The following is a 15,061-nucleotide window of genomic DNA, read 5'->3' on the forward strand; positions in this document are numbered from 1 at the left end:
GGTTCCAAAATTGTTAACGGAACAGCAAAAACAGGTCATGTTGGATATCTGAGAGAGACTTCTGAACCAATTCTGGCAAGAAGTGGATTATCATGTGCATGAGACATGGATTGATCATTACACTCCATAATCCCACATGGTGAGTAAGGGGTAATGAAGAAAGGATTTCACTCGTGAAGAAGTGGTGGAAATGTACTTGGAAACAACTACAGAGGAGTATGTGTGCAATTGGTTGACATGCTCTCAATTTTTTTTTATTATATACATGGGATGTTCAAGCTTCCAAGTCACTGAAAAAAGTTTGTAGAACATTCAGTAGGCCATGTAGAGAAAAACTGAAGGTTTCAGATGTGTAAACACTTAATCAATAAATGTATATTGCCATTTATATTTGAATCAGCCTCATAATATATTCCTGTTAAAACACACAATGTTGGCACACACAATGGAACATACCATCTACAATAACAAAAACACATACATAATGCTGTCAGAGTTGTTTGTTACCACACTATGAAATCATTCTACAGATCATTTTATTGTCATGATAAAGTGAACTTAGCATACATCATAAAATGATAACTTTCTTTAGTGGAAGTATAGCAATAACATTATCTTTATCAAATTTTCATAAAAATCTCACTTGTACTTTAAAGAAAATGCAGGATTTATTTTCTAAATACACACAAAAGAAAGTAATAAGTTTTTTCAGTGGGCTGGGATATAATTTATTTTATTTACAACAATAAGAACACATTTGGCAGGCAAATAAAAGCAAGTACAGCTCAGACCAAGTCAAATACAGCAATGGTAAGCATATAAAGGGGGTACACTCCATGATTTTACCAGAATATATAGTTTTTAAATGTTGTATTCCCAATGATAATTCAGTTTACACTTCATACTAACATCCCTGTGTTGCAGATGACATGGTTAGTTAGTTACATGGCCCGTACATCATTTGAACAATTCTTTTATTGAAATAGCATGGAACAAATGAGTTTACATGATATGTATACATGATTGGTGTTAAGATAAATGAACAATTTTTTTAGTCCTACTCATACAATTACATTTAAAAACAAAGTTTTTATTTTTCTTTCTTTTTTTACTGGCTACCAGTTTTTAAGTAAAAATTCATCAATGGAATGGAAAGAGTTATTCAGGGGAAATTATTTTAAGTTTGCTCACTTATTGCTTTAGACCTGTGGTTGATTTCTGTTAGCGGGCACAAGGCACACAATGTAAAGAAATGTGAAGTACATATGTAACAAACAGCAACAAAATATGATGTAATGTATTCCAATCATACATACAATCTATGCGTGTATATTTCTGTAATAATAAAAGGAAAACCTACAGAGGATACCACTGTGGTGAAATGTGTGGGTAGTAAACAAAATAGTTGTGTTCTTACAAAAAAGGCAGTCCCCCCCTCATTTAATTAATTGTTATTTCTCTACAGGCACATGAAAAGAGCTTAAAATTTCATTTTGATAGCATTGAAGTAGCAATAGAGTAACAGAGTCAGCAAATATTAACAATGAAAGGTACTAAATTGAATGAATAGTAGTGTGTTACTTTTGAAGAAAATTATTACATGAGGAGAAAGGAACACAGCATCTAGCAGTTATGTATTATTCCTACTGAAAATTCAACAACTCATACCAAAAATAAATATCTGATGCTTACAATAAAAATGAAGATCACATGACAACAGATGAAGTGACAACAGGAAATTTAATGACAATAATATAGTTACCTGTTCCATCAACACTCAAATGTCCAACAATATGTGAAATATCTGCTATGACTGGTCACAATGAGCTACAAACAGTTCAAGAAGCTATGAATTCAGATTAATGAAAACAATGAACAGAAGTGATGAACTGATACATAACAGTACTGCAAGGCAACCAGAATTGAGGTTTAGAAGACCTCTCTTTAGAAAGAGAGAGATGATGATGGTGATGATGATGATGATGATGATGATGATGATAATGGTCTCTGAATCAAAACCTTGGAAGGCCAATGCCAGAAATAAAAGTCAGTGAACAAATTGAAGAAATAATAATAACAATAATAATAATAATTGTAACAAATAGTAAGAATGGTCAGTAGGCATTTGTGCCAAAACAGAATGAATCTGTGATTGCAGTCCCACCAATAAATTGTACTGTACTGTCATGCTTCTTGCTTGTAAAATAGCATGCTGAGTGCAAAACAACTGTCACAGTAACAGGTGTCTATGATATTGAACAGAACTTGTACAAATTTAATAAAGATGAGTGGTCCAACTCACACACAACAGAGGAGCACAATCTTTAAGGGAAATAGTGTATTTGTCAACAACCAGGTAGGGCTTACAGTCAGCCAATTGAAAGACATTAAGGTGAACAAACAGGCTATAAGCATTATAAAATCATTGCATACACTACTTGTTATAATTTAGAGGGAGCTCCAAAAACCAGACATATAATGGATGGACCAATAAGCAAACATATACTTTCCAGCAACATTCACTGTACACATGCATATCATAATCCAATGAAGAAAAGGCAGAAAGATGAGAGATTATTAATCTAATTAATGAAGATAATTAATACCAAAATTATAAGAGTTTCCCACCAGGGCATAAAAGCTACACACTTAATATCAGATTAGTCAATACTGTATCTAGCATTTGCTCATTATGATAATCTGTTTTCAACAACCACTGAAATTATCTGCAGTTTTTCAGGACATCAGCCTTTCTGGTATTGAATGGGTTTTTGTTCCCACATCACTCTCTCACAATCTTATATTCATAAGTGAGCATAATTCAGACCTGACATAGCATTTCTACTGGCTCCTGTTATGTTTTGTTGCAGCCAACTAACATAAAAAATTATTTTTTTCTAATTTATACATTTATTCACAAATAAATTAAATCATTTTGAAGAAGCCACTGTTTCAGATAAACTTGCATTTCAAGCCACAGAAAATAGATAAGACAGCATAATCAGTACGTTTTTTTACTTTTTAAAACAGTCTTTTTATTGCACTACAACCAAAAGGTATTTACAGTGTCATGCATTAAACAGTTAATTCTGCATGTAACCAGAACAAACATGATCAGCAGAATCTTTTCCACCACTCATATAGCAACAAACTCCATATTCCTGCATACATACAGATCGTCACTTATTACAATAACATAAAAGAGCTCTCAAATGTATACAATATTTATAAATTAATATGAAACAAATGAGCCACAGATATGTAAAGAATAAGAAACAGGAAGATACACAACCACCTTGCAATGTAGATTAACAAACAAGACTTTGATCTTACAAACACACGGCGATTCTGTAAACCAAGTTGCATCCGCTACTTAGTTTCCAAACACTTCTCATCTTACTTTCTTTGGACCAAATATGAGATCAGCATCTGGTGCACCTTTTGGGTGCTGATATTTATGTCTTCGTTCACGGTTGAGGTTCATGAAGGCTGGACGTTGTGCCTGAAGCAGAAAGTGCACTTATAAAACAAAATTTCAAAATAATAACCAGCATGTTACATTTGAGATCTACAGGAAGCATAATGGAAAATTCTGTTTATAGTTAAATGGATAGTCTAAAATGCACTCCGTGGGGGTGTTACTTTGTCCTTACACTGGACTCTCATTCGGGAGGATCCCGAGATTCGGTTCAATCCCGTCTCCAGCCATCCTGATTTAGGTTTTCCGTGATTTCCCTAAATCGTTTCAAGCAAATGCCGGGATGGTTCCTTTGAAATGGCACGGCCGATTTCCTTCCTCATCCTTCCCTACCTTGCGCTCTGTCTCTAATGACCTCGTTGTCGACGGGACGTTAAAGAACACTAACCTAACCTAACCTTACTTTGTCCTTCTTCTTTATTTTCCATTGTTTCTACTTCTGACAGTAAAAGTGATACAAATTTTCACACAAATTAATACACAGGGTGAGACAGCTAAGACAGGTCACCTCACTGACAGGAAATTTAATTCAAATAACAAAGAAAAAATAGAACAGAACTCGAGGAATGGAGAATAGCCCAGAATACATGAACAATACAAACATAAGATATATCAAGAACCTTTCTGAAATGATAAATACTAAACAACAAATAAATGCTGGTGGTCTGATTTGAACTGGCAACCTGGAACATGCCACCCAGTAGGATAATCGCTACAATATAAACTGCATGCAGCACAGCTTGTGGCATTGCTCCCTCTCCTGGAGAAACAGACACCCACTGTCAACGGTCCTCTGTATGGCAGCACTGGTGGATCCTTGCATTCTAGCCATGTTGTCACTCATTGTACGACAAGCCCCATAATCAATCTGCACTTCCAGAAGACTGTAGTAGGACTTCATATGGAGGACACAGATAACATGCTTTTATGTCTCTGCGCTTGTTTTCTTGATGATGGGCCATAATACTCAACTTCATATGTGGCGTCTGACAAGTGACGAAGGATATGTTACCGCTCAAAGCAATGTTTTAGTAACTTCTCTGACGATTCCACTTTCTTCACAGGGATAAAAATTCATACCTAGTCTTCGAGGCTCTACCTCATTGTCTGGTGATTGGCGATACAGTGTTCTTGGTCCTCATCCTGGGTGCCCACTGAACTTATGCAAGCCAGCTGTATTGCTACTTCGATCCTGGTGATGAAGAGTTTCATGTAGTCATCCTGAGTGCCATGTGCTTGAAATGGGAACAATGTATCTACTGTCATTTTGACCTTGTGTCCTTGGAGCATAAACAATGATAAGAAGCATGTAGTTTCTTGCTTTGCTGTGTTGTATGACAATGTCATGACAGGCAGTATCTTATCACAGTCTCTCTATTTAGCATCTACATACATTGGGAGCAATGTCTTATTATGGCATGCTGTGTGAGAGTCCATTTGACTAAGGTGGTAGGCAAATTTAAGATGCTGAAAAGTTGATAGCTTATGCTCTCACAGTACTCTCCAAGACTGAGATGACTGCAGTTGTTTGGCCCATCAACAACTATTTGGTTGAGAACCTATGCATCATTTTGAAATCAGACTGTGAGCAGTGATGATAACTGTATCTGTTTAACAGAGACACCAGCTATGCCCTTAACAATGCATGGAAGCACACACCCGTTAAAGAAAGAGCCCAGAGGAAGACTTCCTGTAGTTCCTGCCTGATACGAGTGATATCGCTGCAAGGGACTCTGAATACAGAGTGCAGCCATAATCTATGGACATAGAGGGCAACATCTCCGTACATGACATTTCCATGATGTAATTCAGTTACTTGGATGCCATCCTCGGCATAAAAGTGGTAGCCTTGAAAGTTTCATGACAGTCAGACTTAGCCCCTGACCATGATGATTGAGGCACTCATTGAAAGATTGGGATTTTATCTGGATTTGTCATGGCAAGTAAACAGAACTTTTTACCCTATTTCTGGAAGGTTCTCGAAAAATAATATTCATATTGTGATTCTTGAAGTTTTCCCGGCAGACATAATGTTCCATCATCTTTCCGGTGTGTAGTACCTCCCAGCCATCTTCAAGGTGATTGTTCACACCTCAGGCCATAACTCCGGAACACCTGACAGAGGGAGCAATCGGCAATTTGGGAAAAGTAGCAGCTCAGGAAATCACCCCTCCCTGGGCCTGGCCTGGAGCAGGGGATACATACGAACCCTACCTGTCGACCCAGGTTGGGAATTATGCACTACCCAGTTACCTGTTGCCCGTAAGACTTGTGGGCCAGCCTTCAGGAGTGCACAGAGAGGAAGAAGAAAAAGACTAACCTCAAATTCCGAAACAGAGGGAGGATAGGATAAGGTGAATGAAGAAAGAAAAAGGAATGAATAACAGTGGAAAATATTCTGATACTGACTACACAGAAAATGCAGAATACAGTTCCAAAAACAGCCACACATTCTCCCCAAGGGAGGGGAGAAAGAACAGCAAGAGGATAGGCATGCAGCACTGAAGGGAAAAGATGCTGCAAAGGCTGGAGCCTCATGGTAGCCAAGCACGAACAAAGAGCAGCGAGCCCTCTGCTGGGAGGCGGGTTATCACCATTATGACTGAAATGGGCACATGACAAACGACAGTGTACTTTGCTGCAGTGGCAGAGCAGTCTGCATGGTCTAATGAATACTGATATCTTGTTCATCATGCCGATGGGAGTGAGCAAATCCGTTGTCTTCCAGGGGAACAGGCCCTTGCCACCTGTAGTCCAGGATGGCGGTGGCTCCATTATGCTATGGGGAACATTACTGTGGGCATCCATGGGTCTAGTGGAGTTCATGCAAAGCACCATGGCACCCAAGAAGTATTGTATGTTTGTATCTTTCCTGATGGCAGTGACATTTTTAGACAAGATAATGTACCATGTCAAAAGGTCAGGAGTGTGATGGAGTGGTGTGAGGAAGACAGTGACGAGTTCCAAAAATGTGCTGGTCCCCAACTCACCAGATCTGAACCGAATTGAACACATCTCGGATGTAGTTGAACGTGTGTTCTTGACCCCCCCCCTCCCCCTCCCACGGCCCTTCTCCATGGAATTTACAGGAATGAGATGGTTTGCGTGTGCAGATATGGTGCGCAAGTTGAGGAATCTGCAGCCTACATGGTCGCAGAACTGTCTGAGCCTCTGATTCAGACCCTCTACTCGGCTCTGTACCAGAGGTCCGCAATCGGTCCTGTTGACTATGCTGCAAATGGTCTGCTCTGCTTTCATCTCACCAGCAAGACTGGCAGCCTTTACTACTTCTGTTAGATGCTCGAAACCAGTGTTCCACATCTGGATTGACTCCACCCGGTACACACACAAAGTGCACAATGGCTTTCTTCCTCATCTTGGCAAGCATGTCCCTGAGGGACCCTATAACGCGTCTAATGTTGGAGCTTCCAACTATAAATACTCCCACCCTCTGTAATTGTCCGGATATTGCAGACTGAGAGGTTCCCTTTGAAACAGGACAGTTGATGGCATCTGGCTCAGTGACTGTGTCAGTCACAGACAGCATCTGAAATCTGTTTGTCACAGTAACTGGGGAGGCCTTACACGCGGCCCCCTGGGAAGTCTTTCGCCGCCTGCTACGCCCTGGGATGACCTCAGTGTGAGCAGTAACAGGGCTGGCCACCAGTGAGGGCCCATCGGAGGACTCTGACGTGCTGGATGTATATAGGATCCAAATGGCCAGCCCACAACTGTGGTGATCATCCACTGCAGCCTCACCAACGCAGCTCGCATCTGCACACAACACTCACAGTCCCTATCCGTACTAAAGACCGTGTAAAACTAAAATACCCAGATAAATGGACTGTCGGTACGTGCTGCGGAACTCTACTGTAGACACTGACTACAATGCAGGAACCGTATCTAATAAATTAGATTAATACGCAGAGATTCAAAAACCTGTTTTCCCAAGCACTCAGGTGAAACTAAATAATTCGCCCCTGATTAGGAACTTGTAATATGACAAAAAATCAGTTTATTTTCCGATGCCAACAAAAATGCGAGAACTCTGGCTATTAGATATTAAATTAACATGCAGAAACTCAAGAAACTAAACTGTTAAAGCACACAGATGATATTCCTGGTTAGGAATTCACAAAAGTCACAAAACTGGTTGGTATGACTATCCTGGCCAGCTGCTGCTGCCTGAAGAAGAATAAGTCTGTCCCCCGACACCATGGACAGTTGCCAGAAGGCATTGCCATTGTCCAATTAGCTGTGTCGTCTGTCCACCTTGCTTGATAATGTGTCCAGAATTGACTCATGTTTCTTCCTTTTCCATCCTCTCCGCCCTCCGTCTCACCTGCTGACTGCATCTAGCTGCCCTACCCTCTGTCCAACTCATTTCACAAACATCATTTTACAGTCTCCTGCTCTCCTCCCCCTTCCTGCTCCAGGCTCCCTCCTTACCCTCACCACCCAGACTGCTTCTCCCACCATGTACAGTTGCTCGCAACCTGGCCTTAGCAACCAGACACTGTGGTCGTGTGTGTGTGTGTGTGTGTGTGTGTGTGTGTGAGAGAGAGAGAGAGAGAGAGAGAGAGAGAGAGAGAGAGAGAGAGAGTGAGAGAGAGAGTGAGAGAGAGAGAGAGAGAGAGAGAGAGAGAGCTGTGTTTGGATGAATGTGGGTGTGTATGTTGTCTATTTCAGAACGAAGCTTTCTGGCTGAAAGCTTTTGTATTTAGTTGCCTTTATGTTGTGCCTGTCTGCAAGTCAACATCTCTGGTATATGGTGAGCAGCATTCTACCCTTTTCCAAATACTGTCATTCTATCCTAAGTTTCCTATTCTCTGTTTTATTTTACTATTTCCCAATGCCTTATTCATCTTCGTCTGTGCTGATGTCACCAGGAAGATTGTTAGTTTCGATGCCTATTGGTCATTCTGGTTTTGCACTAGTTGCCTAGCCAAACTTTTCAGTTAAAAAAGAGCAGGTGAGTTGCTTCTGCAGACAAATAAATGTGCTCAAGACATTATTAACCCCATACAGTAGTCTACAGGCCACGTGACTGTTTCGGGGCAAGCTGAATATTTCAAGGGTTGATATCAAACAAGGAGCATTCCCTTATTTCACAAATTCCCACATAACATAGCAGTCTGTTATAGCTATTGCTCCTCGCTGACTCTTACATAAATACTACGATGGCCTAGAGAAGTTAATATCAAACCATCAGGTAACAACTTAAGAAATAACTGAACTGGTTGCGAGGCATTACTTTGCAAATGTGCCCCACACTGTACTAGATAAACCCTATTATTGCTATTCCAGCCTCTTTTGTCATAAGCATATTGCAAACAGAACAGTTTACTTGTAAGCACATTTTCGATTTTATGAAAATAGCTTCAAAAATGACTGTTTTGTAGTCACTATGAGTACAATTTGCTTTGTGTTGTTCTCATTATTATTGACAAAATGACAGTTTTACTTTAGAATGACAAACTAAAAATTATCCTCTCACCATACTGTCTTCCTTTTTACAATCCCTGCTTTCCTTCTGTAAACTTTTGCAGTAGCACATTTTTGATAATTGAACATTGTTTCTTCATACAGTTCACTTAAACAATCTGAGGCTTTATATTACTTTTAGCTTACAGAAATTCTCTGTTGATGTAAATTTTTTGCATTTTGTGCTCTGTTATTGTCTTCTCATTTAAATTCCTTTGTTTTGGCGGTATTGCCATGGACAGTGTTCTCAAGCTTTACTATGTCCATAAAGATCAAGATATATGTTAAGTAAGTATAATGCTTAATCTTATAACTACCGAAGACACTCCAGGAAAGTGAATCACACCTTGTGAATGAACAGTTTGGACTATGATTGAGAAAGAAAAATTAACAATAATTGTGACAGCTATTGATTTACAATTTTGAGCTTGCTGTCAATGCAACAGAGTGTTTCATTAGTATCTACGGTATAGCCCTTAAGCCTAGTTACAGAAACACGAGTAAAAGTCTCTTTTGGTATTTTGGCCCAGGGTCAACTTGGTAGTGGATCTTTGAGACATGAGCTACATTTTGCACTCCCAAGCCTGCTCAGCGAAACCATCGGCTGTGTAAATGGACTAGTCTTGTGGCTGGTAAAATTAGCAGCACTGCATAATATGTTTGGCAACTCTGTGAATGTCAAGTTGCTTCCAGGAATGGCACAGAATTATCCTACTAAATTCACCTGATAAATTTATTTTCAGTGGCATTAAATAATATGAGTGATTTTCATGTAAGATGCGACATCAGTGTAACATATTTATGGTTTTGAGTCCAGAAAGATCATTCCATTGAGAAAATAAAACTACCCTCATCTTTTACACCATAAATTATCTATATTAGCTATCACTACGGCAATGACACGATGGTACACAGCACTGGCTCATTAGTGCAATGGTAATGTGACCACTATCTGAAGCAATGGTTGTAGTAGCTGTGGGTTCAAAGCCCAGTGGAGGACTACTGTTCTGCATGTATGTTTATCCTCTTCTTCCAACTCCCAAACCAAAAATTGACTAGGATATCTTAAGAAACCCTCTGCATGTCTTCTCATAACCTTTGTTCAGTATGTTTTGGATCTGAAGGTGAAAAGCTTATGGAATTCCTGAAGCACACACTTGTTAATACCAGCATTTTTCTCTTTGAGCCAACAATGTTTAAAATACCTTGTGAATAAATAATTTGATTAAATACTGAGTGTCTCTAAACAATTTGTTAAATAGGTAGACAACTTAATTTTGTTTGTAGCAGATTAAAAACTTGCCATGGTAACTATAAAGAATAGTTTCATATGATCATTGTAAATTACGTTCCTGGATGCCACATGAAAAATGCTAAAGTAATGGTTTTAGGCAATATGAGAATGGAAGAGATTAAATATTTAGGCACCCCAGGAAGTACATTGCATCTGTTAGTTTTTCTATGTTTATTTGTCCCTAAATCATGAAGGAATCCCTAATACATGTCATAGAAGATTTATTACTTTTGTAGCTTGTGGTCATTGTGATGAGCATCAACACAGCCTGGTGCAGTTAAGGTATGTAGACTAATTACACCATTATGAGAAAAAATTTCCAGCAGACCTGGATCAACTTCCAACACTTGAGTATTACCATAATAATTCAGTCAAGAGTTACTAGCTTTAACTCTGCCAGTGCAATGAGGATAAAAATGGTAACACACATATATTAATTTCAGCTCTGTAACAACCTCATTACATTATGTTAAGTTCTTAATGCCTCCCACTGAACTGGAAATATTTATCGTCACCAGTCCCCCTTAACTGATTCTGCTTGACTACCTGTTAAAACAGTGCAATGTCATCAAAAACCTAAGCAAATAAAAATTCTTAATATGATGTTCACAGCAAGAAAGATCCAAAAGTCACACAAAATTAAGCACATCAGAGCTCACGGAAACTTCAGCTACTCGAAGAAAAATATTTCAGTTATAGTGAAGCAGTAATGCCAGCTATTTCGTTACTCTAATACTCTATTTCACATTTTGGGTAAACATGTCTGAAATTTCACTGTCTTTTTCATTCTACTGAATTTGTACAAATGATAAAAGAATAGAAACATGTAGCATCAAACTTTACACCTTCAGATTAGCACTCCTCTCCTTTAACCATTATGGCATGAAAGATAGACATCAGGGCAATGTCCTCAAATGCTCGAGATCATACTCTCATTGAAGGCAATTTTGTGCTTTTATCTTCTTTGTAAAATGTGCAGAGTTATCATTTCAAGTTGCAAAAGATGAATATAAGCAATTTTATTTAAAAAAATGTTGGTTAGACACAGTCAAATATTCTAAAAACTACTACACTGTATTAAGAAAAGTTACTAGAAAGTCCAGAAGTATGTGCCTTATTCTGAAATTGCAGCTCTGATAATAAAACTAAAACAATTTGGAATATTGTTAAAAGGGAAAGAGGGCACAGGAGATCGCAGGAAGACTGTATTTCTATGAGACTAAATGAAAAGTCAGTTAACAAAAAGTCAGAAGTTGAAAATATTTTTAATAACCATTTTTAAGTGTTGTAGAGAAAATATCATCCAGCTGTTGATTAGAAAATGCAAGGCTGTATATGAAAGATGCAATAGCTATGCAATTTCATAAAACTGAAATTCAACCCTTCCTCTCTACTAAAATTAAGAAAATAATAAATTCACGCAAAAGTGAAAGCTCCCATGAAATTGATGGCATTTCCATCAGAGCACTAAAACATTGTTACCAACAGATGTGTTTTTCTATGCTGTATGGTTATCTACCTCATTTATTTCTAGTAGTGTCATCTTTCTACTTTGCTGCACTTTATGAAGCAATTCTCAATATATACCATATAATTTGTTTTCCAATACAAAATGTTTGGCAAAGGTTCAAAACTTCTCTACAATCTCCACCTTCTCATAGGTTCAAATAACCACAGCTCTACCTGACTGACAACTTTTGCAGATGATACTGTACACGGTACTTAGTGCCTAAGGTCCGATGGTCTCAGAGAGTATGACCAATAGCACGCATGAGGAACAATTGTCACTAAATCTCCAATTTTTCCATTGTGTTCATTTTGCAAGATGTCAAGAGGAAGCAAGATGCCACAACTCTTTTTCAAAAGTAATCTCTCACAATTTCAACCAGCTCCGAGATGCTCCTGTGCTTACTAAATGATACCAAAAATGTAACCACTTTTTTTTGAATCTTCTCTGTCACTTCTATTAATCCTACCTGATGTAGACAATCCACACACAATGGAAATATTTTAGACCTAGTAGTTAAAATCACGTAAGGCCTTATAGCCAGTGTTAGTATAGAGACAGGGATTAATGATCATGCTATCATAACAAGATGGTTACTGAAATTAATAAATCAATCAAGAAGACCAGGTGAGAATTTATGCTGGCAAGAGGAGATAAGCAGTTGTTAGAATACTACTTGGACAATGAATGGACATCATTTAGTTGCAAACTGATGGATGCAGATGAATAACAGGCAAAGTATAAATCGATTGTAAATCACACTCAACAGAAATATTTGCCAAGTATGTGGATTAAGGATGGAAAAGACACACTGTGGTTTAATAACAAAATTCAAAAACTGCTGAGGAAGCAATCGTTGCACTCTTGGATCAAAGAAGAACTTGGAAATATCAACAGGAAAAATGTTAGTAGAAATTCTAGTGGCTATAAAAAGATCGATGCATTAAGCATACATCAATTCCCATGATCATACCTTAGTGAAAGATCTTGATGAAAACCTGAGAAAATTCTGGTTCTACATAAAATCACTAAGCGGGTCCAGTCACTCATCGACAAGTCCAGTGTGTCAATAGAAGACAGCAAACGGAAAGCTGAAGTTTTAAATTTCACATTAAAGAAATCATTCACGCAGAAGGATCATATAAACATACTGTTGTCTAACTGTCACGTAGACTCCCACATGGAGGACATAGTAATAGGCACCCCTGGTATAGAGAAGCGACTGAAAGAGATTAAAACAAATAAGTCACCAGGTCAAGATGGAATCCAAATTTGGTTTTACAGACAGAATTCTGTGACACTGGGCCGATACTGAGCTTCTATTTGTCTGGGATCTCTCAGTGAGCACAAAGTCCGAATGGGAAGGGTGAAAGAAGACCTGCAAAATTACAGACTGATATCCTTAACATTGGTTCGCTGTAGAATTCTTGAACATGTTCCATGTTCAAATATAATAAATTTCCTTGGGACGCAAAAGCTTCCGTCAATAAATAAGTGCAGGTTTAAAAAGTATCACTCATGTGAAACTCAGCTTGTCCTCCTCTTACAATATCCTGAGAACCATACATGACGGGCAACAGGCACATTCCACATACTTTGATTATCTGAATGCGTTTGACATGATGCCCCTCAGTGGACTGCTCATGGAAGTCTCAGCACAGATAATAGGTTCCCAGATATGCAAATGGCTCGAGCATGTTGTCTTCAATGATGATGCTTCATCAAAGCGAAGGGTACAGACAGGTGTTTCCCCCAGAGAAGTGCGATAGGACTGCTCGTTCTCTACATACATAATTGATCTAAGAGGTAGGGTGGGCGACTGTTTGCTGATAATGCTGTAATATATAGGAAAGTATCTTCATTGGCTGTAGAAGGATACAGGATGACTTAGAATTTCTATTTGGTATGATGAATAATGTATGAAAATGTAGGTTGATGCACATGGGTGCATTCCTGTAATGTTCAAATACACTATCGGTGGTGTGCTGTCTGTAGAATCACATCAGTTAAATATCTAGGCATAGCGTTGGAGTGTGATACAAAATGGAATGAGCATGTAAGGTCAGTAATATGGAAGGTGGATAATCGACTTTGGTGTCCTGGAAGAATCTTTGGAGAGTGTATTGTATCTATAATGGAGACCACATATACAACACTCGTGCGACCCATTCTTGGGTACTGCTTGGACATTTGAGATCCCCTCCAGGTCAGATTAAAGGAAGAAATTGAAGTAATTCAGAGGTGTGTTGCTAGACCTGTTAGCGATAGGTTCAACTGCCATGCAAGTATTGTGGAGATCCTTCATGAACTGAAATGAGAATCCTAGGAGGGAAAATTTCAAGGGCCCACATCTGAATCTGACTGCAGAGTAATTCTACTGCTGCCATCGTACAAGTCACACAAGGACCGCAAATACAAGACAAGAGAAATTTGTGAATGGAACAAGAAAAGGAAATGATTAGTAGTGGTACAAGGTACCCTCTTTCATACACAATATAGCAGGTTGCAGGAGTATGTAAGTAGATGTTAATGCAGATTTCATACTGTTGAGGGGGGGAATTAATTCAGCAAGAGCTTTGTGTCCCTTTCATAGATTAATGATGATTCCAAAGAAATAAAATTTGTGTGTTTCATCATAACATTAGGGGACTGAAAAATAAGATAGATGAGCTTCTTGTATGCCTAGAAAATGAGGTAAATTCTGAAGGTATTGATCTTTTGTCTCTCTCTGAACACCATGTAAGTGCAGGGATGGAGAAGTTAAATTTAAGGGATTACAGATTAGCAACTTATTCATGTTGATGTTTTGTCTCTCTCTGAACACCATGTAAGTGCAGGGATGGAGAAGTTAAATTTAAGGGATTACACATTAGCAACTTATTCATGTTGATGTTTTGTCTCTCTCTGAACACCATGTAAGTGCAGGGATGGAGAAGTTAAATTTAAGGGATTACACATTAGCAACTTATTTATGTTGATGTTTTGTCTCTCTCTGAACACCATGTAAGTGCAGGGATGGAGAAGTTAAATTTAAGGGATTACAGATTAGCAACTTATTCATGTAGAGTCAACATGGAAAAAGGAGGAGTTGCTACTTAAATAAAAACTGGACACAAAGTCAAAAATATTGAAACAAATAGTTTTTGTATAGATCAGATCCTTGAAGCATGTGCTTGTAAGTTGCTACTGCAATATACTTTTATAGTAATTGTAACAATCTACAGATCCCGTCAAGGTAACTTTCGGCTATTCATGAAAAGTCTTGAGGCATTATTGAGCTACCTGTCAGACAAAAAGA

The 15,061-nt window shown here is 38.5% G+C and overlaps 1 protein-coding gene across 3 annotated transcripts in view; it reads right to left on the reverse strand.

Annotated features, from left to right (window-relative positions):
- Positions 1-717: 717 nt before the first annotated feature.
- LOC126297785 (regulator of nonsense transcripts 2-like) overlaps positions 718-15,061 on the reverse strand; it is a 199,061-nt gene continuing 184,717 nt past the window's right edge. For all 3 annotated transcript variants that reach the window (XM_049988981.1, XM_049988982.1, XM_049988980.1), the window contains one exon: positions 718-3,502. In XM_049988981.1, the coding sequence (XP_049844938.1) occupies positions 3,392-3,502 (111 nt within the window). In that variant the 3' untranslated portion in view covers positions 718-3,391. The remainder of the gene's footprint in view (positions 3,503-15,061) is intronic.

The sequence above is a fragment of the Schistocerca gregaria genome, chromosome X (genome assembly GCF_023897955.1).
Source record: "Schistocerca gregaria isolate iqSchGreg1 chromosome X, iqSchGreg1.2, whole genome shotgun sequence".
NCBI classification, from domain to species: Eukaryota; Metazoa; Arthropoda; class Insecta; order Orthoptera; family Acrididae; genus Schistocerca; species Schistocerca gregaria.